Below are 25,327 nucleotides of genomic sequence, written 5' to 3'. Positions count from 1 at the left end.
GGGGGGGCTTTCAACTAACTACACTCCCAGATCCATCCCCGTCCACACGACATCCTTGGCGCGCTGCAGAAAGTCTGACACGCCCGCCTCATTGTGCCATGCGTCGTTATACGCAGCACTCACGCACAAGCGTCCCCTGAAAGAACCCAGGAATATGCCCAGCCCTGTTCCGAGCTCCTCGCCGGTGACCCAGGCATCGAGCACGTCAAAGGCGCCCGTCCTGGGCGATACAATCGTGTCGACGCGGCCCATGCTGGAAATGGACACGGACGGGTGGCTGTTGGGTGCGGGTACCGGCAGCGGCCGAGGTGCCAGGGGCAGCTCTGGCGTTCCCATGGCCCAGAGGTCCGGCACCAACGCGGCATGTTCGCTGTCGTTGCGAACCTCATTATAAAATTCACTCATGTGACGCACGATGGAATGGAACTCTTCTTTGCGCGTCGCGGCATCGGCTTTGCCGGGCGTGATATCCATATCAACAACGAGGCTCTGGCCCGAAACAGAGTGATACAGAGCTGCAGGGTGCTTGCTGGTGCCAAACGGCTCAGCGCAGCCGGCGCGCTCGTTGCGGAGGATGTAGTTGATGTATCGGACGCGCCTCGGCGCCTCAGACACGGGCTGCAGGTCACGATCGACCACGGCCGCAGCAGCGTGGAAGACGTGCGTGGGTGTGACACTGGCGGCTTTGCAAGCCGCCAAGAGGCCAGCTGTCTCGCCGACAGACAGCGTCAGGGCGGTTCTCTTGTGCACGCCAGGGACCTGAGCTCCCTCTCTGAAGGGCAAAGCGAGCATCTCGACGCTGGTATCTGCGCGAACCTGGGCCTTTTGCGCAGTGACCGTCTGGAGTCGCTCTTTCTGGGCCTCCGACAGTTGCGCGGGGACAGCGGCGGCGATGCGGTAAGGGGGACTCAGGTTGGCGGCTTCGGAGCCATCCAAGGCGGGCGTTCGGTAGGTCGCACCCTGTGCGTAGGCCTCAGATGCGTGGCCCACCAGATTGTTCAGCATCATGAGTGTGCCGATGCCGTCAATGATATCGTGGGGGGATCGAAAGACGAGGTCGTAGCGGACGGTCTGCTCTTGCGCCTCGCGTGGCCCAATCACGAACAGAGTCGGTAGCTGAGGCGCCGGAGGGTCAGAATTGGCCCATTCGAGACCAGTCTGTCCGTTGGATACGGTCACAAAGGTCTGCTGGAGCCATCGATTTCGGTCCTGCTCATCAGCGCACCCGCGATACGTCTTGGTCCACTTGCCCTGATCGTCCCTGGTGACCTGCGAAGCTAACGTTGGGTGGTGGTATCGCAAGGCAAGCCAACCCTTCTGCAGCGCGTGCCTCACACCTTCACCGGCAGCAGCCGGGTCCTCGCTGGCGGCAATATCGACTGACAGGGACAGGAATCCCGTGATGCCAAAGAACAGACGGCCGCTGCCCTCGTACAAAACGGCCATGGTCGAGTAAAACTCCTCAATCTCGTCAATGCCGCGCTGCCAGATGCCCGGCGAGGCCTGGCGCCACGTGAGGGACTCGTACGAGGTCATTTTAATGGTGATGAGCTGCTGTTGAAACGTGCGTCAGCCAGGTCGCTATAAATAAAGGTCATGAGTCTCGAGGGAGACGCCCAGCCGCCTTCCTCTTACGGCAACTCCGCTCTCCTGCACGAGGTGTCGGTGATTCTCCGGCTACTCGAAATCTTGGATGTTCTCCGCGATCATGACAGCGTATGCGGACCGATGAACCGGCCCAAGACTTTGGCGGAGGGACGATCCTCGAAACTGTGACATCGGAACCATCCTGGCGGGCTGGCCAGCGACCCCGCAGAGACAGTTCAGACCAACCGTTGATTCGCCAGTAGAGCCGATGTTGAGCCACGGATGTAGCGTGCAAAACTCCGTAAAGGCCGCCCTGGTCTCGATTTGACCTCTTTGGGCGTCTTGGGCGAGTTAGATTGGGCGGCGGCATGGAGAAGCCTCGGAGAATCAGGCCCTGCTGAGCGAGCATCGTCACCTTTCAGACATGTTCACGATTTGTAAGTGAAATATCTGAGAGGGACGTAACAATGTCCTGGAAAGTATAAATCGGCCTTTTGTTTCCATATTTGCAGGCTCTCCGTCAAGACCAAACTCATCTGGACAAGCATCATCACCTCGTACTTCATCTTTCACAATGGCCTCCCGCTACCCCCCTCCCCCGGTCTACAAGAAGACCGAAAAGAAGCCTACTCATCAAATCGCAACAAGCAGCCTCCCCGTAGGAGCTGCTGCTATTTCTGGCTTCGGCTTCGCCTTGCCAGTCACTGCTCCCAGCGCATCCAAGCCGCAGCAAGTCGAACCTGCAGCACGAGAACAACCGCGTCCGTCTTTTGAGTCTGCAAACACCATTGACAGACATAAAGAAGAGCTTCAACCACAGACGGCCAAGAAATGTGAGATGGTGTCTCGACAGTTTCGTCAAACATTGCTGACTGATGGAAATAGCAAAGTGGTATCGCCTCAGATGATGCGTCATGGTTCCGGACAGCACATGTTGGTGGGTAAGGAGCGGTGCAGATCAGCGCTGTATTGGTTCGGCCCTTGTTGCTCTTGAATTAGTCGTTTATGAACCGGTGGCATAATGAAAACTGCCTATGAATCCCATTTTTCTGTCGAATATCAGAGAGACGTCCTCGGTGATTGTGAACATGCCTCTAGGACCGGCCGTATCTCCAGCTCCCGTCATTACACAGGCATTTGAACGCTCGGCGAATACATGGACACTACCGCACAACTTGGCTTTGAATTCTCTGCTGCTTAGTTTGCTGCTCAAGCAATTAGCTTCGCTCAGGGTGCGTCCCATCTGCTGGCCCCGTGACACACGCTCCTGCCGTGACCACTTCCACACCCCTCGCATTGTTCTTTCCTCGCCACCAACAGACATCCACCCTACACGTTATCCCATCCAGTCTACCTGACGCCATAAGCCATCACCCCCCCGATGGGAGACGCGATGACTACAAACGAAGCGATTCGCTGGACGCGACCTGCAGGACCTCCTTTGGGCGTAGCTCCATGCAAGCTGCACCACCGGCCGGTCAGGGAACAAGAAACGTGAGCATCACCCGTGTTTCCCATTCAGGTCTTGACTGGGCTTCTGAATCTTTCATCCAGCCGTCTTCGACAAAAGCCGTCTTCGAGTACAATTCGATAACTTTACCGCACACAACCACTGCTAGTCATGGCCTTGGACATTATGCGCATCTACGCAACACTCGCCGTCGACATCTTGACCCAACGATGGACAATCCTCGCTGCCATTGTTGTCCTAGCTCTAGCTCTTTGGCCGAGCAGACGCGGACCGCCCCGCATCCCCGAGCGCGTCCCATTCGTTTCCAACGCCATCGCCTTCATGACTGATCCCGCGGGCTTCCTCGACCGCGTCTCGCTATTTCTCAATCGCACGTCAACGAGCGTCGCCACCTTCTTTATCGGTCCAGTACCCATCACCCTCGTGCGTGGGCCCGCTGCTGTGCAGCCTCTCTTCCGCAACGCCGACGTGCTGTCGCCGGACAAATTTCTCCTTCAGATATTCGAGCACGTCATGGGAATGACAAAGAATGATATTGCCATCTATAACAGAGACGGATCAGCTCGCGGGAGCACGCCGAAGAAAGGTTGGGAAGACTTTCCTGCTGAGCAGAGGGTCTGGCACCGACAAACTCAGGTTGTTCACTCTCTGCTCGGGCAAACAACACCCGCAATCGGTTTGATGCGATGGTATGGAAAATTCTTCGACCAAGGAATCGAAAAGGCGATACCTACAATCGGTCGCTGGGAAAGCGCTCGTCTCATCGACTTTATCAAGCGCGAAATGGCCTTGGCAGCCACTAGAGCAGTGACCGGCACGGAAATTGTCGAGACGAACCCAGACCTGGTGGAAAGGTTTTGGACTTTCGACAGCGTGGCACTCAGCCTCATGTACGGGACACCCGCTTGGTGGGATCCGCGACCTGCCCGGGTCAGAGACGAGATCAACGGCCTCCTCAAGCAGCATCTTCAACGCGCTCTCGCCAAGACGAAGCTCGACGGCTCCAAGATTGTACGTCCCGATGGCAGCGTCGAAGACCCTGACTGGGAACCGGCCATGGGCAGCCGATACCACCGCGCTGTCACGGCTTTTGGCCAGTCAGCGGGTTTTTCCGAACAAGGTCTTGCAGCCAACACGCTGTTGGTGCTGTTTGGTCTCAACTCGAATTCAATTCCCATCACCATTTGGGCCATCTTTGAGCTCGTGAAAGATCCAGAGCTCTTCGAAGCCGCGCGGAAGGAGGCAGATTCAGTAATCGTCAAGGACAATGACGGGAAGAAGTATATTGACATACTCAAGCTCGCCAAGTTGCCGCTCCTCCAGGCCATCTATCTCGAATGCATGCGCCTCCATGTACTCATTAGCATTACGCGTGAAGTCGTCCAAAAGACAACAATCTGCGGTTATGAGCTCCCACGCGGGCGCATGGTGCAGGCGCCCACAAGCCTCGCGGGGCTGGACGATCGTGTTTGGGCACGCGACGGACACCCTGCGACCGAATTCTGGCCGGGGCGTCATATTAAAACCAGTGACCAGGGACATGAGGAGTTTATGTTCACTGCCAAGTCAAGCGAGTTCTTCCCCTACGGTAGGTGTCTGTCCGCTTGCGATTGTTTGTGTGCCACGCTGATAGCCTAGGTGGCGGCGTTTCCATGTGTGCCGGTCGACACTTTGCCAAGCAGGAAATCATGTTCACGATCGCTCTGCTCGTCAGCCGCTTCGACATTGAATTCACCGAATGGACGCATCTGGACGGGTCCCCCTCGGACAGGGAAGCGCTAGGAGATCCAAGCTACGTCGGTGCCGCCAGCGTTCCACCGGACCGTGATATGAAAGTGCTGTGGCGAAGAATCTGGTGACCTAGATTATCACACACTCAACCTTTCTGGGTGTCCCTCTGGTAACTGTGCGATCAACCCGACGAGTACTGGCTGGAGAGCCCTACCAATCGCAGGGTTCGCGTTGCGAATACGCGCCCTGAGCTCAGCGATTTTTGCTTCGAGTTCAGCCGTCTCGTCGTCCTCATCGTCATCCTCGTCATCTTCGTTTGCCTCACCCAAGGCCTCCCGCTCCAGCCCATCTCCAAACGCCGCAGCAAAGGCATCCGCCATACCTGGATCCTTGATCGCAAACACGCATTCCTCGATGCCTTTCCACGTTTCCACAACCCTTTTACCCTTGGAGACGATTTGAGGCAACAATACCTTGCGCCATGCTGCAGCCACCTCGCCCACTGGATTCCCATATGCACCGCAGCCCCATGCGCCGAGGACAATCTTCTCGACGCCCTTGTCCTGGCAAATGCGCATGACCATTCGCATCTTTGACACTGCCAGTTCCCGGTCCTTGACATTGACGTATCGTCCCCAGCCCTTTTCGTCGTCACGCTCAACTTCGGGGTTCCGTAGCATGGCTGCCGTGATGCAGTCTACGAACCAGCGGTTGCGCTTCTCGAGCACTACATCACCGCCGTCGGCATCCCGAAACACCATGACATCAGGTGTATAGATGGCCCCAAGTTCGGGCAGCCGGTAGTACTCGTCTTTTAGCGATGGCAACAGTGTGGTGCGCATGCACAGCGACTCCTCCTGGCTGCTGGCGCCGTTCAAGAACCCACCGCCAGGGTGTAGCGGAGAAGCCATGTTGAGGACCGCCACGCGAACAGAGGCATCTGCGTCGACAAGGGCCCGGGCAGCTTTGAGCGTATCCGCGGATCGGAGTTTGAGACGAAGAGCATGGGGCTCCTGGTTGCTCGTCCTCGGTGGTGGATTGACGATGAGCTCTGCCGCGTCTAGCCCGCGACGCGCGCGGGGATGTGTCGGCAGTAGGCCGGGTACCACTTGATTAATCGTCGCCTTGGCCTTTTTCGCCCGAGCTGCGCGGCGAAATGAGGCCGGCGGCTGGCCGATTGATGGCTGTGTGCGGCCCATGGTGTTGGTGTTGTTGATGAGAGGTAGGATATTGGTTTACGTTGTGTTACGATGAGTCATGGCCCAAACACCTTGATGGTTGCATCAACATCAGCTGAGAGCCAAGCGACTATGCGCGATAAGCCTGGTATCACCTACACCTGAAAACTCATCGTAATCCAAGTACTTAATACTTTGAAAAATACGTTGCAAAACCCGCCAATCATGAAAGTCGACAGACTAGGCTCTGCTCCAGGTTGCACCGGGAAAGCTGATCCATCGACAACAAGGAGATTGCGAACACATCTGACCCGGAACTTTGAGTAGAGAACAGCCATGGGATCACTGTTTGGTCCGATTTCACAACTCACAGATGCGTGGTGAGAGTGAGTCTGGCTACGAATATATCTTTTCTGCTTGTCTTTGGTATGTTCGACGCCCGCAGCACAGAGACGCAGTTCTCAGATTGTCGAACAAGGGACGGACATATTTGACCCTCCACCATTGAATCCAGGTCAACATCGTCGCCTTCTAAATCAAAAAGTTAAAAAATCGAGTTGGATATCAGGCACATCCCTGAGGTCGTCTGCTGAGGTCGTCTGGTCTGAGCGTAACGGTGCCATTGGTATTTCGTGAGTGAAGCTGTTTTTAACTTCACTGCTCTACACAGCTCCCTATTCTTCTCACACCCCAAAACTGAAATAATCTTGGGAGGGACTCTGGCGTAGCTGCAGTGGATAGCGCAAGGCAAATACATTCAACGACCCCCAATAATATCCTCCGATGCCTTCTCACTCAACATGTAAATTCCAAGGACCGGGAACGCTCCAGGAGACCTCGGAAACGCACTGGCATCGACAACCCGCAGACTGGACACACCACGTACACGGAACTTGGAGTCCAGGACGGCATTCTTGTTAGACTTGGGGCCGATGGAGCAGGTACCGATCACGTGGTGACCAAAAACATTCTCACGAATGAAGTCTTCGTCGCTATTGGCCACGGAGCAGCTTCCATCGGCACCAACAGTGCCTGAACAGGGAGGCCAGGTGATATTGTACGGAGCAAATGGCGCCTGCACACGGTTGAAAGCACGGCGACCCCAAGCAAGGAACTCCTTGATGGCGGCGATGTCCTTGGCGGCGCCTGTACCATTGAAGTGTCGGAAGTTGATCTCAGGCGTCACCGTCGGGTCGGCCGAGCGCAACTTGAGGTATCCAGCCGTGCTGTTGCCGTGGATGTGGACGCTGTGCATGCCCCAGGTCGTCGGAGGGTCGTCCCAGTTCTGTCCCGTGTTCCTAGGCCAGAAGCCACGGAACCCAAAGGATCCGGGGAAGATGGCAATGTCGCGTTCGTCGTTGGTGGTGTGGTTGGTCTTGAGAAAAGCCAATTGAGTCAGGGTGGGTTGGACATACGGTCCCTGGCCCTGGTGATAAAGCTCAAGACAGCGGTCGCCAGGAGCTCCAAAGGTGCACTGAGATCGAGGGCCGCCGGGAGCGGCGTCATAGTTGAAGGCCTGGGCACCGTGACCAATGAGGGCAATCTCGTTGTGGTCTTGCATGTTGCGACCGACGCCAGGTCGATCGGCGACGACTGAGATGTTCAGGGCCTTGAGGTCGGCAGCTGGTCCAACGCCGCTGAGGAGCAACAGTTGAGGCGATCCGAACGAGCCGCCACTGAGGATCACCTCCTTGCGAGCAAAGACCTGGCGCAACGTTTTCTTGACGCTGGGATCGTACCGGAGGTCACCCTGGAAGGCGCTCTTGCCGTCGAGGTACTCGACACCTACGGCACGAGGCAGCGAGTGTCCTCGGGCCTTGTTGAAGAGTACCTTGGTCGCATAAGAGTTGAGACGAACTTCCAGAGGAAACTGCTTCTTGCCGTGCTTGTTGATGGCGCGCACGGTATCCAGCACTCGGTTCCTCGAGCTATAGCGCGCCCAGGTAGCATTGGCATGCTGCGGGTTTCCCAGAAGACCTGTGATCTGGTCCCGGTCAGGGTTCAGGGTTTGGTTGGGGTCGGTGTTCAGGATGTTCTTCAGGTCTTCGGGATCCTGCCCTGCTTCTGCAGCCATGGCTTTTAGGACCGCAGTCGCCTGCGGCGAAGAAAGAAAAACGGTCCCGTTGCCTAGGATTGTTTCAAGGTAGCCATCGAAGCCGTGGCCCGGGGTACCGCGAGGGAGGTATTGGTTCCTTTCCAGCTTGATGAACAAGTCTCCCATATGAGCGGCGCTAATTTTGATGCATTAGCTGATTTGTTCCCAACAGACAACCAAAGACGGGTTCGGGAGCAGCTTACCCCCACGAGTCATCGCCTGTGAGATCCTTGATATAATCCCAGTCGCTGTTGGCAGGTTGTACAGTCAAGGCAGAGTTGACAATAGATGATCCTCCTAGTGTGGCACCACGGGGGTACTGGATGCCGACAATTTCTGCTCCCGGAGGCGCAGTGCTACCAGGACCAACCCAGAGGTTCCCGTTGGGAAGCCTCCAGGTAAGATGCTGGTATCTCTTCGTCAGTTCGATATCGTCGTAATGACGAACCCAGTAGGTCCACGTCATGGCAGCGGTGTCCGCAGTGTTCGTCAATGCAATGGCGTTAGTGATCTCGGAAGCACTGTCGTCGTCGCCAGCCTCAAGCAACAGTGTCTTAAAGCCAGCTCGGGCAAGATTGGCGGCCAAGGGACCGCCTCCGGGACCGGAGCCGATGACCACATAGTCGTACGTATCAACCGAGTTGGCGGTTGCCGGATTGGCAAAGATGGTGCTGGCGACAAGCAGGATGCTGCCGAGGCTACGAGGTGCCTCCATGAGGTTTATGAACCGCATGATTCGGTAGCGAGCAACTGATGCTGATGGTTACAAGAGAGATTGCTGGAAAATATCTCGGAGAGGAAGCAGTATGGAATGAGGAGTGAAAGTTGGAGACAGACAGGCGACGCACCCTTATATATTCAGCCGATGAGTGAGGTCCTGGCGTTGTTGGCAATATCGACTCTTCTCTGACCACTTCGGCGCAATGACTCTGACTTAGTTGAACCCTTGTCGCTTTGCTGCACCGCGTCTGCTGCCATGTTGGCCATGAATGTGATGATTTCCAACCGGCTGACCAAGCAAATTGATGTCGAACAGAAATCTACGTCGGAACCCAGAAGCTGAGTGCAATACAAGTGCCGCCGTGGAAGCAACCAAACTTCCATGAGATCCCTTACTTTAGATTAGCATCTAGATTAAATCAGGCTTAGCTCAGAATGGGGATCATGAGTGGACCAGGTACCCACCCCGCATCTTTAAATGTTTGTGGATCGAGGCGCCCGAAAGGGTAAAAATGTCATCCCGTCCAAATCGCATTCAAGGTCATTCTTTTCTGTCCGCTGATCGCTGTGTTGGACACCGTTTACGATCGAGAACAAACATAAATATTCGGAAGCCACGGCTTGGACCACTGTCAGATTCGGCAGCGTATGAGTAGGACAGTCGCAGGTCAAGCTGGCAAGCCCTTCTCAAAAGCCGGCCAGACTCGAGCACCCCCGCGGCGCCCCGGCCCCCCTCGCCAACGAGGTGCTGGTCGAGATCATGAGATCACCTAGCCGCTCGGCGACCGGAGGAAAGGATTACCTAGAAGCGAGTGTGCATGCCGTGGCATCCCATGATGGTCGCTTCGCAGAGGGGCCAGGGTTCGACAATGGCTGCTGGTGGTGTTTTGGTGCTCGAGAGTCGGGCGGGGGCAGCGTCTTTGGAATAGACTTCGGAGTCGAGGCTTTCTACATATAGTTAAATGTCAACGTCTGCATCCTCTGGTTTCAGACAGAAAACATGATCAGCAAAAGTTACGATCTCTGTCAAGTGCGCAAAGGTACCTGAGAAGCATGACTGGGAAGGGCGCTTGCACAACGCGCCTGTTTTGCATCTTCGCGCTTTCGGCCCACAGACCTATCCATGGCCAGAGCTGAGCAATACATACCATTGCCCACCTGTTCAAAAATGTCTTGCGACATCGTCATGGCTCCGAGAACGAGGTTGATGGTGTAGATGGCCTCGCTAACTTTGAGAGCAGCAAAAGGTAGTGACCACCTGCGGGGTTTCAGCGGGTCTGTTGGGTGGTGCCTTCCCAGTCAGAGTCTCACACACCGTTGACTACCTAGCACCTACAAAGCATCGCAACTTGTTTCGCAATGAGTACCAGACGAACCCGCAGATTGCGGATAGAGTCGAACAATATGCCACCCCGAGCCGGATCTTGCTGTCCTTGTGCTCCCTAACTATTGCTCTTGGCTCTCTGGTCACGTGCTTCCTCGTGCGATTACTGAACAACCGAAAAGCTTCCTCGGTGTTCAGTAATCGGGCCCTCAGGTCAGTAATTACACCATCAGGTCAGTAATCGGGCTGCCAGGTTGCCGACGTCAAAAATAACATTGGTCATCTGTTCAAGCCATATCTACAGCTTGTCCCCTACTATGGATGGCTCTACGCCCTCAGCGCCATACGCCCACCCGACGAAGCATGGATGAGCCGAACAACACGGTAAAAGATGTCGCCTCGCCGCCGCCGGAGTCCTGGGAGCACGACTCGCAAAACCCCTTGAATTGGCCGTCGCGTGAGAAGTTCAAGAACACTTTCATCGCCTCAATAGCGGCTTTCACAGCGTAAGAACCCGTCCCTCAGACCAAGCCGCCGCTGACATCTGTAGCTCCATTGGTACGTCGCTTCCCAGCTCAGCCACTTTCCAGTACCAGGAAGAGTTTGGAGTCAACGTCATGCAATCCATTCTTCCACTCTCCATGTACGTCTTTGCACTCGGACTTGGACCGGTCCTCGGCGGCCCCTTGTCGGAAACCATCGGACGACACCCAATCTACGCCGGGAGCATGTTCTTCGGAGCCCTCTTCACCGTCGGCGCAGGCCTGACGCATAACTTTGGCGCTCTGTGTTTCCTCCGATTCATGGCCGGCTTTTCCTTTTCTCCGAGCTTGGCAGTGGGCGCTGGTACAATCAGCGACATGTTCCACCCGGCCCAACGCGGGCTGCCGTCGACGCTCTTCATCCTGATGCCGTTTCTGGGCCCTGGCTTTGGGTACGTCTGCCGGCCACCATCATTTGTCCCCAGTAGCTGACGTGAAAGACCCGTCATCGGTTCATTCGTAGTCATGCGCAAGGGATGGCGCTGGACCCAGTGGACTTTGGTATTTTTCGCTACTGCTTCGCTGCTGTTCTCTCTGGCGGGCAGAGAGACCTATCGTCCTGTTCTCGAACGACGCCGGGCCCAAAGGCTTGGCCATCCAACAGGGGACAAGATACCCCTCGGCAGCCACATTCTCATGTTCCTACGCATAGCTCTAGTGCGGCCTCTGCACATGCTGTTCACGGAACCCATCATAACCTTTGTCGCGCTCTACGTCGCTTGCGAGTTTGCCACACTCTTCGCCTTTTTCGCAGGTGTGCCCTATGTCTTTAGGAAGGTGCATGGGTTCTCAATTGAGCAGTCCGGGCTCGTCTTCCTCTCCATTGTCATCGGCTGCTTGCTCGGCGCAGTCACCATCATCGTGCTCACCGTCGTATCTTATCTTCCTCGGGCAAAGCAGCTGCATCCTGAGCGGGTGCCCCCAGAATACCGCCTATTCCCGGCCATGTTTGGCTCAATCGGCCTGCCCATCAGCTTGTTCATGTTTGGATGGACCGCCCGGGACGACATAAGCTGGGCAGTGCCCGCCTTTGCCATTATCGTCTTTGCGTGGGGCAATCTTTGCATTTTCGTGTCAACCATTCAATACACCGTCGACACGTATACCGGCGCAAACGTGGCGAGCGGAGCAAGTGCCAACGGGTTTGCCCGTTACACTCTGGCAGGGGTTCTGCCGTTGTTCACGGTCCAGAGTACGTCCAAGCAGCACTATGCATGTTCCTGGCTGATCTTGTGTAGTGTATCGCTCGCTGGGTATCCCTTGGGCTGCCAGCTTGCTCGCATTTGTCTCCCTGGCCCTCGCCCCGGTTCCCTGGGTCTTGTTCAAATGGGGGCATATCATTCGGAAGAAGAGTCGATACGAGACGGCATGACCGGCAGGTCACCAAGGTGGAATTGGAGGCCTCGGTGCAAAGCCGTATGGCAACACGCAGCACCGTCCACACATGGCGAGAAGAGCTCCTGAGGATGATTCTGAAGTAGGCAGTATTGTCTTGGTGGTGTCCTGCACAGTGTCAGCGACTCAATCCTGTTGTCCATCCAAGGTAGGGATCCCGAGCCGAGTGTCACGCGGTATTTCCAATGTTCAACAGAGTCAACATCAGAGCACGAGATCAGGGACGAATACATTGAATTTGGGCGAGCAAAGGCCTGTGTGGCTATTCAACGCAGTCCGAGAAACCAGGAAGATGCCGCGCTCTATTGGCGGAAGACACTCCAATGAACCTTGGCGAGCTCTGCCCAGTTGCGGCAACCCATGTCCCCGCCCGCACCAACCCTTCCACCTCTGTTGTATCGATTGATCGAATCGGTAGAGAGGTCCCTGACATCGGTGTCGCCGACAAAGGCTCCAAAGAAGTTATCCGTGTACACGCGGAAGCCACATTCTCCACAACCGACCAGGTTGAACCAGCCATTGTTAGGCTTGTCGTCACGGCCGAAAGCCCATCTACCTCGGAGCTGATCTCTTGCGTAGTCCCGCACACAGATGCAGTGGTCCGTCAGCGGCGATCCGTTTGACGTCTCGTCTCGAAAGCTTGCAGCACCGCAGGCGTCAACACCGTTGGGCCAATGCTCCCACTGCCAGCGACGGGCAACGTTGCTGTCGTCATCTGCACCAGTAGGCTGAACGTCCTCTGGGCTCTGCATCTTGGCAACCCAAACGGTATATGTGTTTCCGTCTGAAGCGGTAAAGTTGTGGAGGTCGACGCTGTTCACATCCACAGAGGCTGGAAGGGGGACAACATCTCCGTCCGGCACCTTGGGAGGTAGTGCCGAAGCTGTCGCAAAAGACGAAGCCCCGAGAGTCAGAGCCAATAGTGCGTGGGCAAACATTGTTGAAGTGATGGGTATGGTCAGAGGTGATGCTGGAATGTGAAGCGTTGGTGTCGAGCCGCAAGTCGAGATGATGAGGCTGGATGACTGGTCTTCTCAACCATATCAACAGTGTGACAGCTGCTTTTATAGGTGTTCTGTTCGTGAGGGCCGAACCTGCCATGCATCACTGTATCGACATTGGCAAACCCTTGATGTTTTTCGGGGTCGAATGCTCGGTCCGTCTGCGCGCTCAACTTCCTCATTCTCATCCCGTCCGCAGTGGGTCGCATGGGCTGGATGCCTAGTAAACCGTACATGCGCTGCAGGCGCGCGCATTTCTTCCTCCGGCTAACTGCTGCGCCGTACACAGCTAAAGTCCAGCGTTATCGATTGGAAGGATTAATACTCACAGCAATCTAAGAGATACAAGGGAATCTGCAGAGCAAATCTTTCGCGATGGAGACAATTGATTCTGTCTGGCGCTTGCAACGGCGAGCTCTTTAAAAGGAAGGTGAAATGAGAGTCCATGAACCCCTCATTTGAGATGACCCTGGAATATCCATGTGCAAGGGACCTACTAAGCGACAGCACATGTCAAACCACATGTTGTGACTCTAAAGGTGTGTTGTGTCAAGACATTACTCTTTACAATGGATGCAAGGTAAGAATTAAATTGATCACTTTTGTGAAGAAGACTGCATTTAATAGTACAAAGTTTTCCATCCTCATATACTTATCTGCTCTATCTTTGTTGCGAAGTGGTGCCGCCATGTCGAAATGGCTCACTTCGTGTCCCTTGATGGTCTTGGGTCACTGTTTCGCTGATTCTGATCCATGACGTGGCTTGCTAACACGAACACGTAGGGCGCTCATTTCATCGTTGGCTTCCGAGGATGCGGGTCATAGCCTTAGAAGCCTCGATCCGGCGACGCGTTTAAGTCGGCGTGTGACCCAAGAGAGTATCTCTGCAGATGCGAAAAGTCACTGATATCCATGACAGACAGGTGTTCTGATTAAAGAAGGTACTACGTACTTGAGACGCCAGCGCTGTCTATATTCTATCTTCATTGACTACATCCTAGCAATTCGTACACCGCCTCGTTCCTCATCGCCGGAACAGGTAAGTATAACCAAGTCAGTTCTGTATGGATGAAGCCGCGCCCTTCAATCTAGTCTAGCAAGGACAAATAAGAAAACAATGCTCAGCAAGACTTGTCACTCTTTTGAGATTAGCTTCTGGCCTCGTTTGAGAACTTTGCTCACGAGTTCCTTGTCGCTGAGGCCGACACTACCCTTCAAAGAACTATCAAATGATTTGTGGGGTGCGAAGGCGTTGAGGAGCCAGCATAGAAAGGCGTTAGTACCCTTCCAGATGTAGTTTGAGTTACTGCCGACGATCTGAGAGACGACGCCAGTAGCGAACTCTTGCGGGGTGACGGAGGTTTTGGTATGATTTGCGGTGCGCTCCTTGGCCTTGGGCTCCAGGTCGGCATAGATACTCTCGGGGCCATAGTTAACGTTTTCGGTCGACATGAGACCAGTCGACACCTCGCCCATATAGAGCGTCACGACGCGAATACCGAGCGGCTCGAGCTCTAACCTCAGCGTATCTGAATAGCTAGCTACGGCGGCTTTTGTAGCATTATAACTAGCTGTAAATGGCATAGGGATACGGGCGAGAATAGACGCTACGTTAACGATAGTCGGCGCACGGCTTGAGCTAGCTGCGGCCTTGAGAAGTAGGGGTGTAAAGACGGAAACCGAGTCGAAGAGGCCAAAGACGTTAGTATCGAACATTTTTTTGACGCGAACAGGGTCTTGCTCAATAGCCGGTGCCTCGTATACTAAATACTCCAGTTAGTGCATTTCCTTCCTGTAGCCGCGGGAGTAGGAATAGCTCAATTCATAAGATAACTTTTATGTTACCGATAGCTTCAAGGAGTATGACTTACGGGTACCGGCGTTATTGAAGAGGATGTCAAGCTTGCCGCCAGTCCGGCCCGCGATCTCGTCTCTCAAACTAACAAGACTCTCGAAATCCGTTACATCGACGGTCAAGGTCTCGATGCCGCTCTCGGTCAGATTAGTAAGAGTCCTCAGGGAACGGGCTGTCGCAAAGACTCGGTAGCCCTTCTTTGCGAACTCGAGGGCCAGGGCGTTGCCGGATCCGCCTTGGGAGGCTCTACCAGACGCGCGTCAGTAAGCTCTCAAGATGCAGGGACTAGTAGATGGTGCAATAGCATATAAATGCATTGCCTATTTTGACACATACCCGGTAATGAGGACAGTGGGCTTATTGGGTGAAGCCATGGTGGGTGACTTGATGTGGTGATGGGCGTGGCTTGTGGTATAGGAAACTCGTTCAAGTGAATCCGAGACCGATTAAGAATGCGGATGAAAATGTCATTTCAAGGATCGTGTGGAACAGATAGAACTCTTATAACGAAATGAGAGTTTATCGTTCGCCATTTCTCAAGACCCTTCCCTTCCTCCCTACCAAGCTTAGGCAAATAGAGATTGCGTATTGTGCTGACGAGGAGAGACCAATGCCGGACGGCCACGAGCCGCAACCATCAGTCATGGGCTGAGTAATCGGCATGGTGTGTCGAGGATAACGGCATTCATGACGCCCCGATCGCCGCGTTTGACCTTGAACCCAACGCGGAAGGCGTGCCGAGCTTGGCGAACCAGTTGCACGCGACGACGGAATGGAAAAGGGTTGCGCCAGCAAACTCAAAATCTCCAAGTGGTAATCAGCCTCTTGGACCTGCACCTCGGCAAATAGTTACCCACTCCGTCGGCTCAATCATGAGCCGTTAGGTATGCCGTCTACCGATGCCAGCATCATCAAGCTCGAAGCGTGGCAGTGGCGCCGGGCCAGCGCCTCAAGGGCGCTGCCGGTTGAGATACAGTGTCGCACACCACGTGGCCGCTCCTGACGTCTCCCGCTGCGACTCGCATATCAGGTCTTGCCATCCACCACAAAGATGCTTTTGAATCCGGCCAACGTCGACTTATCGACATCATCTTCCTCTCACTCCCACAGACTCTAGCATTGGCTACGATTTACTGCTGCTGTGACGTTGCCGAGGTTGGCACCAACGCCACTCAGCTGTGGGAAGTTGGTGACTGCGGTACCTTAGCCGACCTCAAGATCGAAACTGACCTCACCTGTAATAGGGCCGCCCATGCCTGCAACGCTACCGCGCCTATCTCTGATGTCTGTGCCGTGGCCGCCATGCTCTCCCTCAACCCCCGAATATGGCCCTCCAGCGACAAGGCCCCCGGAATTCCTGATCGTCCACAAGATTCTTGTCTATGACGGGCCCACCGCCGCAGGCCTCTTGAATGTCCAGATTACCAACACCACTGCTTACGGGCGTGACCACGGCTTCTTTACACTCCTTTGACCTCGGTCAGATAGTCCGCATTGATGTCTCAACCGATCAAGTGACGCGGTCGCTCGGAACATCGTCAAGGCCTATCCTGAAATCGACGAGGCCGTTGGCTGTCGTGTCGCCGGCCCCCCCACCGACATCTGCGATCACGTCCCAAAGAACGCCAACGAAAACCAGCAGCATGGTTATTTCTGTCTTGCCTCAAAGATACTTCGAGGTCCACGGTTTCCATATTCTTTTTCGCCCTTCTACAAATCCCGTAAGTACACCGTGGGACATGATGACTTTGCACGTAGAGCCAGACAATTCCAACGTCAAAAGTCGAGCCATACTAGGTATGAAACGATTAGATGGCTAGTCCTATACGGTGTTGCTCTTACAGCTCAAATTCTTTAGTACATGCAGTTCAAGGCTTTGTTTCATGAAAGAAACATGTTGCATCCAAAGGGACGGCTGACGTTCACAGAAATTATGTGCTTTGAGACGACCGTTATGAAATATTAGCAAATACAGCAACCATTGATCTTCCGGGACGAGGCGACAACGTGGCGATGTCACGGGGAACCTCTGTCTGCCGAGCACGCCAAGGAGAAACCAATGGCTCGTACTCCCGAAGGTGCCTCAATACCATCGAGCGGAGCAACCGCGACTAAAGCCTGCGATCTCCCTACCTGCTGGAACTGGAGATGCCGGGACATCCTTCTCTGCGAGGCTCGCGAGTATGGTATCCCCTACGGCGAATCGTATGCAGTTCCGGGGACTTTGAGAATTTGGATTCACGAGATCACGCCCCTGGCCGGCCGGCTTCGTGCGTCAGCTCGGCTCGTCACATCAATCTGGCTATCTCCGAACCCCGTGTCTGGCAAACCCGATTGCTTCGCTTCTGTAAATTTCTTTCATTGAACCATGTTGAGCGATAGATGATTGAAACGTCGGCCGAGACCGCACAAGAGGAACTTTCTGACGTGGTATTCCGAATGGCAGCTCCACCATGCCATCACGACTGCGGACACGGTGAGCGACGGCAGCAGATTGGTAGAGGCGTCCCGGACCCAATAGACCCAGACCTGTGGACCAGATCCCTTCCCATGGCCGGCCATTCTCCGCCAAGTGCCCGTCGAGGATGACTCTCGGTGGCGCGCTAAAGTTATCCTGTCAGATCCACGCTCGCGGAGCCAATGTCGACGCCGATCGTATCAGAGACTTAATTCTTTACACCAAGTGCTCGAACAATGAGTAGCAAACCATGCACTGGAGATCGAATCTGGCATTCGACGTGAGCACCTACAACGCACATCACAAATATCGTTTCCTTGGGCCGCTGCTGTTCAAACCAGCTGCCCATCACCGGCCTCTTCATAAGGGCGTCATTGAGACGCCGGACAGCTCCGACTCTCTATTATGCCAGCGGCCCGTCGTGACTTACAGAGCCTAAGGTATCTCAAGTTTCGATCCCTGCCAGCACGAGCACCTGGGCCGGATCGCATGACGCGCGTGCTCGGAAACGGCGTGAGCACGCAGGAATATCGCCGGGACGCCACGGAGCAAGACATCAACTCAACCGCAAATCCGAAGTGGGACGAGGAAGCCGAGGCAGCCGGACTACGGAGATCCAGTCAGGTATTTCGACAGCCAATTGCTCGGAAAGTCACGAGCGGGGAATCACACATGCCGGCCGTGAGGTGGGAAACCTTAAACATACTTTGCTCGCGTCGTACGAGTGCCTTTGACCCTATATCACAGATGCGGGGTGCTTAGGTACTTTGGAGCTCCAGAATGTAACCTCCGATCTATGCCTCGGCTTCTTTCTCCAAGGTCGTCAAGATAAGACCATGAGACGGAGCCGCCATGGACGGATTGCATGCCAACACGGACGTTGAAGCACCAGCGCGAGAATACACATCACTTATTGCCTCAGTCATCCTGGTGGACGCCGATTTGCATCTACAATGTCGTATCAACCAGAGGAACCACCGAACAACACCATCATCAACGGCCATACCGGCGCCTCCGCCAAGCTTCATCGCAAACCCGCCGACCCGGAAGCGCAGAAGCTCATCGACCACGTTATCGAAAGCGGCTTCGTCGTCATCGAGAACGCCTTTGGGGACGTAGAAATCAATGAAGCCCTTGGCGAAGTAGAGCGCCTCAGCGTTTCACCCGAGCTTGGCGGCCCTGCCAGTGCTCACGGCCGTAACAACTTTGAGGGTTTTAAGACAGGGCGCATCTACACGCTCATTAACAAGTCCAGGGTCTTCGACAAGTTTGCCATTCATCCCCAAGTCGAGGCTCTTAACAACTACTTCCTCGACCCCGGATTCCTCCTGAGCAGCTTCCAGAGCATCAACATTCAGCCGGGTGAGGAGCCCCAGACGCTCCACCACGACGATGGGTACGCTACCCTACCACGGCCACACAGGCCGCTGGGCTCTGTACGTCGGCTCACAGAGATCCGCCTTAGTTCCCCTTCTCACCCTGCTGACTATCAAACTAGGCCATCATGATCGCCCTCGACCCTTACACATCAACCAACGGCGCAACGGTTGTTGTGCCCAAGTCGCACACGTGGGACGCCGATCGCATCCCGAGCCGCGCAGAGGCCGTCCCCGTCGTTATGCCCAAGGGCAGCATCGTCTACTTCCTCGGCACCCTCTGGCACGGCGGCGGCCGCAACACCTCCGACAGCGACCGTCGCGCCCTGACTGTGCAGTATTGCCAGCCGTGGATCCGCACCATGGAAAATCAGTTCCTTGCTGTTGACTTTGAGAAGCTCCCTGACATTCCCAAGAGGATTGTCGACATGCTCGGATACCAAGTTGCAGCGCCGTTCATTGGACACGTCGACGGCATGAGCCCCCGGAAGGCTGCAGAGAGACACCTACAGCGGTGGGGAGCCAGCAGCACTGGTCACAGTAGACTGTAATGTGGTTATCGTATGGTGCGCGATACAGCACATTTGTGCGTAGATCTATTCACGAGTTTGGTTCACCGCTGATTACGGCTTATGCCTGCCTTTGATGAATTCCACGCAATTTTCCCTGTTGTATCGATTAAGAGGCTACCGTCGTCTTGTAGGTTGATCATCGCCGGGCATGGTCCAACAACGCATGACAGTGGACAAAAGGTCTTGCGCTTTGACAGCATTAAGGCCGCTGGAGCACTGGAACTATGTAACGGCTTTTTATATATGGTATGGCGGTATCCAATGCGCGACACTCGGTCATCCTTGATCAGAGAACGCGGCCATCTTGTTGCAAAGCCATTTTGTTGCAAAGCAAAAAAGAAAGTCTTCCTAAATTCTCAAATCTCTGGCAGCCACTACTCATGCTGAGAGTTATTCTATTGCACCATGTAAACGTTTCACTGGAGTCCGCGAGCCAGGAACCTCTACTCTGAGCGGGCAAACTTCTCTTCGGCGCTGCAAGCCGTTGTGGGGGTGCAAAGTTAGCCTGGAACCTGGATCCTCACTACTCCTAAGTCTACAAGGCTAGCCTCATGTCGTCTCAGGAGACCAATTTGTTGAAGTAGCATGGATTCAACACGAGGCTTTTAACCATCCCGGGACGAGGGCCCCTTGAGATGACAGGAGTACCAGCACAAGGGTTTGTGATGTCAAAGCGAGGTCGAAAAAGCAGTGCCCTTAGAGGTTCATTGATGGGCGCGCAGTGCCAAGCCACCATTCGTATGGGAACTATGATCGTTAATTACCAGCCCCAAGCCTGGCGTATTTATCGGCATCCACAACTTCTCGGGTCACGCTTCTCAGGCTTGCAGAAGCCAAACGCGCCGGGTCAGTCCCCTCTACTGCTCCTGGTCGGCTGACTCAATAGCTGCTGGAGGCTTAGTACTCGGTCAGACCAACTTGGTCTGTCGTGCAAGGAGCCCGGGTTGATCCCGAGCCCCAGAATTGCTTACAGACTTGAGGGGCATGGAGACTCTCTGCGCCACGATCAAGCGTTCTCCGTCTGCGACACGATCCCAAGTATATGCGATTGGATGGATTAATTCTACAGAACTCAAACCACCATGATCAGCAGCTGATCTAATTGATGCAGTACACATTACCACGTCGAGGCCCCCTGTCAGAGCGAACGTCCAGATCGAATAACGGGTTCGCTTGACGAACCGAAGCGCCAGGACAATAATCTCAGATTTGGGGAAGCTGATCGTTAGCCTTGATTAGAGGCCCGTCAATGTTTCATCTATTGAGGCGCAGTCTAGCGTATTCTCTGGGTACCCGGGGTAATCCTGGGCTATTCCCACGATGTCTGCTGGCCAGACCCACTGAGAGAAGCACCCCGTTCTGTCCATGGCATTGATTGCCATGCGAGAATGACTAGAACCCTCAGAAAACTTCCCTAGAGTCAACGATTGCTGTGAACAGCTCGAGAGTTTAAGTTTGCCCTTGTCTTAGCGTCCGATCGAACAAGCACCTCAATCTAGGCCGAGTTCGACTGACACGATCAAAGGAAGAACGACGGCTCGAAGCGACGGTACCTCCCTGTCGCGAAGCTCTCGTCCTCGAAGAACTATTGGCGCGCCTCGCTTGTATCAGCTGAGGATGACGGCCTTTGCCTCCGAACCCGGTTCGGAGAGGTTCGTGTAGAGTGGCTGACTGCCACCCTTGGCGTCGGATCCGTGTAATCTCGAAAACGACCCTACCCTGGCCACGAGACCCACCACATAAGCATAATTTGAGCAACCTTCGAGCCAAGTCCGATCAAGTTTCAGCGCAAGCTTTTCGGAGAGGGACTACCGCATCTTCGACGTCCGTCCGGGTCTACCGGCCGGTGGAGTGCATGCCCGGAGATATGCCTGTCATGCTTCTTCTGGTGGGCTAAGGACAGTGAATCCATGTTGCCATTGGCCTGCCCTCACTGAATCTCCGAAAGAGCGCCCTTGTGCCCAACGTCTCCGCCATGTTTGTCCGTGGCTTTCCAAGCTGGGCAGTTCACGGAACCGACCAAGGCCCTAGTCCCGTACAAGGCCATCTGCTTCTCTGTAAGCGGATGTTCTGGAAAGACCATGGCTAAGTATAAAGGCAATGGCCCGCTACCTTAACTTCGCGGAAGGTACGACTCCATCCGCAACTTTTTCATTCATTTTATCTTACATCGACACACCGTTGACCGGTACACATTCTTTCAAAATGCACGCCTCCAGCCTCTTCACTCTCTTCGCGGCCTTGCCCGCCGCCATGGCATGCCTCAGCTACAGCGGTGGCATCCCCAAGGCCACCGGCACCGTCTCCTACAAGTCTGCCTACGTCATCAAGAAGGGCCAGACCTTTGACGGCCAGTGGAAGCGCTACGACCGCGGCGTCAAGTGCTCCGGTCAGAGCGAGGGCGGTGCGTGGCTCCCGCCCTGCTGCGGTGCAACGGCTTGCTAACATCTCCGTGACTCTAGGCGAGAAGGACGCCGTCTTTATTCTCGAGGACGGTGCTACCGTCCGTAACGTCATCATTGGCGCCAACCAGAAGGAGGGCATTCACTGCCGCGGCAGCTGCAACGTCGAGTTTGCCTGGTTCGAGGATGTCTGCGAGGACGCCATCTCGCTGACCGGCTCCGGCACCTCCAACATCATCGGCGGCGGAGCCTACCACGCCGCCGACAAGGTCATCCAGCACAACGGCTGTGGACGTGTGAACATTATCAACTTCTACGCCGAAGACTACGGCAAGGTGTACCGCTCATGCGGCAACTGCAAGGGCAACAGCAACTGCAAGCGTACCGTTCACATGGAGGGTGTCACGGCCAAGAAGGGCGGTGAGCTCATCGGCATCAACACGAACCTCGGTGACAGGGTATGTTTTGTCGTCCAGGCAGTTCGTTGCGTCGCTGACATGTCATCTTTCAGGCCACCTACTCCAACAACTGCTTCCCCAAGACCCAGTGCCAGGGCTACAACGGCTGCGACAAGGCCAAGACGCCCGGCTGCGAGCCGAAGAAGTCCAAGCTCTGCTAAAAGAGCACAGCCTTGCCATGAACACTCGGTAGCCGAGTGGGTTCAGGCGGTATGCCTTCCGTCTCAGGCCGCAGGCGATGCCTGTGTTGAGCATTCGATCCGTACATATTCTCTGCTTCCTCGGAGGCTCTTATATATTAAATCATTTCTGTGTCATTTGGAGGCCAAGCTTTTGGTCATGCTGCCGCCGCTCCTTGATGAGCGCCACGGCCGTGAACTTTTGTGTTGAGAAGCCTCGCTGTTGTCGGTACGATAAAAGCATGTGCTTTGTCTACCTGTCAGCTTGGTTGGACGTATCGACTCGTTTGTTGCAAATGCGCAACCGACATTGAGGTTTCTAGGTACTGACATCGCAGCACCGTCACTGCTCGGCGAGGCCAGGCCTTCCACCGGCGCGACCAATCAGGGCCTCCCGTGGCGCAGTGTCGGCCAGATGCGGGGCTTAAGACCACAGTTCCACAGAAAGGCCGCGCGCGCAAGGTCTTTCCTCACTCTAGGCCAGAATTAAGATGCATTCACATCCCTACCCAACTACCTTATTGACGGCTGATATCGCCCCTGGAAGACCTCTTCGCTCTGCTCGTCCCCTCGTTTCGGCAATCCTCAATAATAAAGCCATTTTCCTCGTCTTAGGAACTCCTCATCTCCGCCCCTTTAGTTTCCCTTGCATTCTGTCCACTGATTGTTCTCGGTTACATCGAACGCAACTCTCGTTGAGATCGAAAAATAGCGACCAACTCGCATCGTCCAAGCCATGGCCGAGGAGAAAACGGTTCTCGTAACGGGCGGATCTGGCTTTATCGCGCTGCATGTTATCCACAAGCTTCTCGAGAAGAACTACAGGGTACGCACTACTGTTCGTTCCCTCCAGCGCAGCGACGACGTACGCGCCGCCATTCGTTCCGCAGGCGTTCCCGACGTCCAGGTAAACGCCATTGAGTTTACCGAAGTCGACCTTCTCGGCGAGCGAGGCTGGGATGTGGCCTGCGCGGGCGTTGATTATGTTTTGCATGTTGCGTCGCCGTTTCCCGCCGACGAACCAAAAGACGAGAACGACCTGATCAAGCCCGCGCGTGAGGGCACGCTTCGGGCGCTGCGTGCCGCGAAAGAAGCCGGCACCGTAAAGCGCGTCGTGGTGACATCATCAACTGCCTCCGTCATGTACGGCCACGGCCCGCGCAGCAAAGATGACCCGTTCACGGAGAAGGACTGGACGGAGCTGGAGAACCCCAAATCGCACGTTGGCGCGTACGCAAAGAGCAAGACGCTCGCGGAGCGCGCAGCCTGGGACTGGGTTGCGAACGAAGGTAAATGCAGCGTTGAGCTGGCGACTGTGAACCCCACCTTGGTGTACGGACCTTCTCTCGGCAAGGGCGTCAACACCAGTCTCGAAATCCCACGACGCCTGCTATCTGGGGAGTTGCCCGCCATTCCGAACCTGAATCTCGGTGTCGTCGACGTCCGCGACGTGGCCGACTTGCACGTGCTAGCTCTCGAATCTCCTAAAGCAGCTGGCCAGCGCTACATTGCTATTTCGGACGAGCCGATTGTTTCTATGAAGCAGATGGCTGCGGATCTCAAGCAGGGCCTGCCAGCAGAAGATTCGAAAAAGGTCCCGAGCCTCGTCGCGCCGAATATCTTACTTAAATTGGCAAGCTTCTTCGACAAGGCTATCGCTACTGTTGTGCCGCAGCTTGGTGTTGAGCGGCCCTTGTCGAATGCAAAGGCGCGGGAGGAGTTGGGATGGCGGCCTAGGAGTGCGACGGAGGCGCTGATAGCCAGCGCCAAGAGCCTGAAAGCGAACGGACAGCTCTAAGGTCGTCTTGGTAGGACCTAGCGAGCAATCAGTGAGAATCGATTAGATTGTTGTCTGCAAGACGAGTCATTCGCATTGCATCGGCCTCGAAAGTCTGGTTTGTCTGCGTGCAGGTCACGCTAATCCGGCAACGTCAAGCATCACGGATCAAGTAGTGACAAAGATGGCCTCCCGCAAGTACATTCCGTGGAGGTTACAAAGTTTTGCCCAGGCGGCACACTTCCTTCGCGCTCATGCGGTCTCGAGCGGCGCGCGGCTGGCATGACGTCACGAGCACTATCACTCGTTCAACCTGAACATTGCATGGAGCCTGGTTTTCCGGTGAATTCGGCGAAAGGATTGTCTTTGCCGTAGTATGATCTTGTAAGCTTCTCATTTTGTGTTAGCCTCGTGGAATCCTTTTGGAAGGATTGCAGCAATCTTATTTTCGACCAGTGGATGCTTGTCGCTTGGGTGCTAGCCTTGGCACACTCCTGCCTCTTGGCTCACCGATTTGGCATCGTGAGCATGTGTACGCAGCCCTGTAGCGTCAATGACGTAGCGAGGATCGGAATCCCAGATTTGCTGGAACCCAGTACCACCAGCTGGCGGGAATATCTACGTATATAGATAAGCCGCACACGCGATGCATACGGCCCAATTGTCGCATCGTCACTCGTTCAAATCATAAGATTCCTACGTTCGAGCGCCTACTCAGGCAGCAGCACCAGCGTTCCGCACACTAAACAACACCAACACCGTCTCGCCCAGCCAGCAGCCATGTCGAAATGCGAAAATAGCTCAGAAGCCTGGGACATAATGTCATCATCAGGTTACGGCATTCCCACCAGCGTCAACTGGGTAGCGACCTTTTACACAAACGAGAGTCTCTACGCTTTGGACGAATGCTGCCCGTCGCCCTACGTTCACCGCATTGGCCTCGAGAGCTGTGTTGTTTGGTGCCAGCTGACGGACGACTATCTGGACCAGTTGAAGTCGGAAGAATCAATCGACACAAAAATAACCACATGCATGGACCAGGCTTCCGCAGGTCGGGAAACACACACCGTGCGCTACAAGACGAGCTCGGCCGCGATGCATGGAGTCTACCCACCCAGTGTGAAAGGACTTTTTCTCGCTTCCTTTGTCTTTCTAGCTATTTGTCAATAATGATCTTGCGAGCGTTGGCATCATGGGGGAACATCT

General features: G+C 55.0%; 10 protein-coding genes across 10 annotated transcripts; 5 read left to right on the top strand and 5 right to left on the bottom strand.

The window, feature by feature from the left end:
- Nucleotides 1-18: 18 nt before the first annotated feature.
- On the bottom strand, nt 19-2,013 carry D7B24_003323 (uncharacterized protein; the record flags this gene model as incomplete). The annotated part of the gene is made up of 3 exons (XM_028637515.1): nt 19-1,554; nt 1,834-1,900; nt 2,003-2,013. The coding sequence occupies 3 exons, from the start codon at nt 2,011-2,013 to the stop codon at nt 19-21; spliced, it is 1,614 nt and encodes a 537-aa protein (XP_028490738.1).
- A 1,195-nt stretch (nt 2,014-3,208) lies between these two features.
- Nucleotides 3,209-4,696, top strand: D7B24_003322 (uncharacterized protein; the record flags this gene model as incomplete). The annotated part of the gene is made up of 1 exon (XM_028637514.1): nt 3,209-4,696. The coding sequence occupies one exon, from the start codon at nt 3,209-3,211 to the stop codon at nt 4,694-4,696; it is 1,488 nt and encodes a 495-aa protein (XP_028490737.1).
- A 230-nt stretch (nt 4,697-4,926) lies between these two features.
- On the bottom strand, nt 4,927-5,988 carry D7B24_003321 (uncharacterized protein; the record flags this gene model as incomplete). The annotated part of the gene is made up of 1 exon (XM_028637513.1): nt 4,927-5,988. The coding sequence occupies one exon, from the start codon at nt 5,986-5,988 to the stop codon at nt 4,927-4,929; it is 1,062 nt and encodes a 353-aa protein (XP_028490736.1).
- A 736-nt stretch (nt 5,989-6,724) lies between these two features.
- Nucleotides 6,725-8,795, bottom strand: D7B24_003320 (uncharacterized protein; the record flags this gene model as incomplete). The annotated part of the gene is made up of 2 exons (XM_028637512.1): nt 6,725-8,198; nt 8,266-8,795. 2 exons carry the CDS (start codon nt 8,793-8,795, stop codon nt 6,725-6,727), a joined length of 2,004 nt encoding a protein of 667 aa, XP_028490735.1.
- A 1,632-nt stretch (nt 8,796-10,427) lies between these two features.
- D7B24_003319 (uncharacterized protein) lies at nt 10,428-12,020 on the top strand (the record flags this gene model as incomplete). The annotated part of the gene is made up of 4 exons (XM_028637511.1): nt 10,428-10,612; nt 10,657-11,040; nt 11,089-11,840; nt 11,887-12,020. The coding sequence occupies 4 exons, from the start codon at nt 10,428-10,430 to the stop codon at nt 12,018-12,020; spliced, it is 1,455 nt and encodes a 484-aa protein (XP_028490734.1).
- Nucleotides 12,021-12,345: 325 nt separating this feature from the next.
- D7B24_003318 (uncharacterized protein) lies at nt 12,346-12,981 on the bottom strand (the record flags this gene model as incomplete). Its single annotated transcript, XM_028637510.1, has 1 exon — nt 12,346-12,981. One exon carries the CDS (start codon nt 12,979-12,981, stop codon nt 12,346-12,348), a length of 636 nt encoding a protein of 211 aa, XP_028490733.1.
- Nucleotides 12,982-14,178: 1,197 nt separating this feature from the next.
- On the bottom strand, nt 14,179-15,273 carry D7B24_003317 (uncharacterized protein; the record flags this gene model as incomplete). The annotated part of the gene is made up of 3 exons (XM_028637509.1): nt 14,179-14,807; nt 14,916-15,145; nt 15,236-15,273. 3 exons carry the CDS (start codon nt 15,271-15,273, stop codon nt 14,179-14,181), a joined length of 897 nt encoding a protein of 298 aa, XP_028490732.1.
- Nucleotides 15,274-18,310: 3,037 nt separating this feature from the next.
- On the top strand, nt 18,311-19,284 carry D7B24_003316 (uncharacterized protein; the record flags this gene model as incomplete). Its single annotated transcript, XM_028637508.1, has 2 exons — nt 18,311-18,793; nt 18,856-19,284. The coding sequence occupies 2 exons, from the start codon at nt 18,311-18,313 to the stop codon at nt 19,282-19,284; spliced, it is 912 nt and encodes a 303-aa protein (XP_028490731.1).
- Nucleotides 19,285-21,510: 2,226 nt separating this feature from the next.
- Nucleotides 21,511-22,326, top strand: D7B24_003315 (uncharacterized protein; the record flags this gene model as incomplete). The annotated part of the gene is made up of 3 exons (XM_028637507.1): nt 21,511-21,709; nt 21,768-22,165; nt 22,219-22,326. The coding sequence occupies 3 exons, from the start codon at nt 21,511-21,513 to the stop codon at nt 22,324-22,326; spliced, it is 705 nt and encodes a 234-aa protein (XP_028490730.1).
- Nucleotides 22,327-23,080: 754 nt separating this feature from the next.
- On the top strand, nt 23,081-24,142 carry D7B24_003314 (uncharacterized protein; the record flags this gene model as incomplete). The annotated part of the gene is made up of 1 exon (XM_028637506.1): nt 23,081-24,142. The coding sequence occupies one exon, from the start codon at nt 23,081-23,083 to the stop codon at nt 24,140-24,142; it is 1,062 nt and encodes a 353-aa protein (XP_028490729.1).
- Nucleotides 24,143-25,327: the final 1,185 nt, after the last annotated feature.

This window comes from Verticillium nonalfalfae (assembly GCF_003724135.2).
Source record: "Verticillium nonalfalfae strain VnAa140/NRRL 66861 chromosome Unknown scaffold_191, whole genome shotgun sequence".
NCBI classification, from domain to species: domain Eukaryota; kingdom Fungi; phylum Ascomycota; class Sordariomycetes; order Glomerellales; family Plectosphaerellaceae; genus Verticillium; species Verticillium nonalfalfae.
This window is presented reverse-complemented; position numbering and strand designations above follow the sequence as displayed.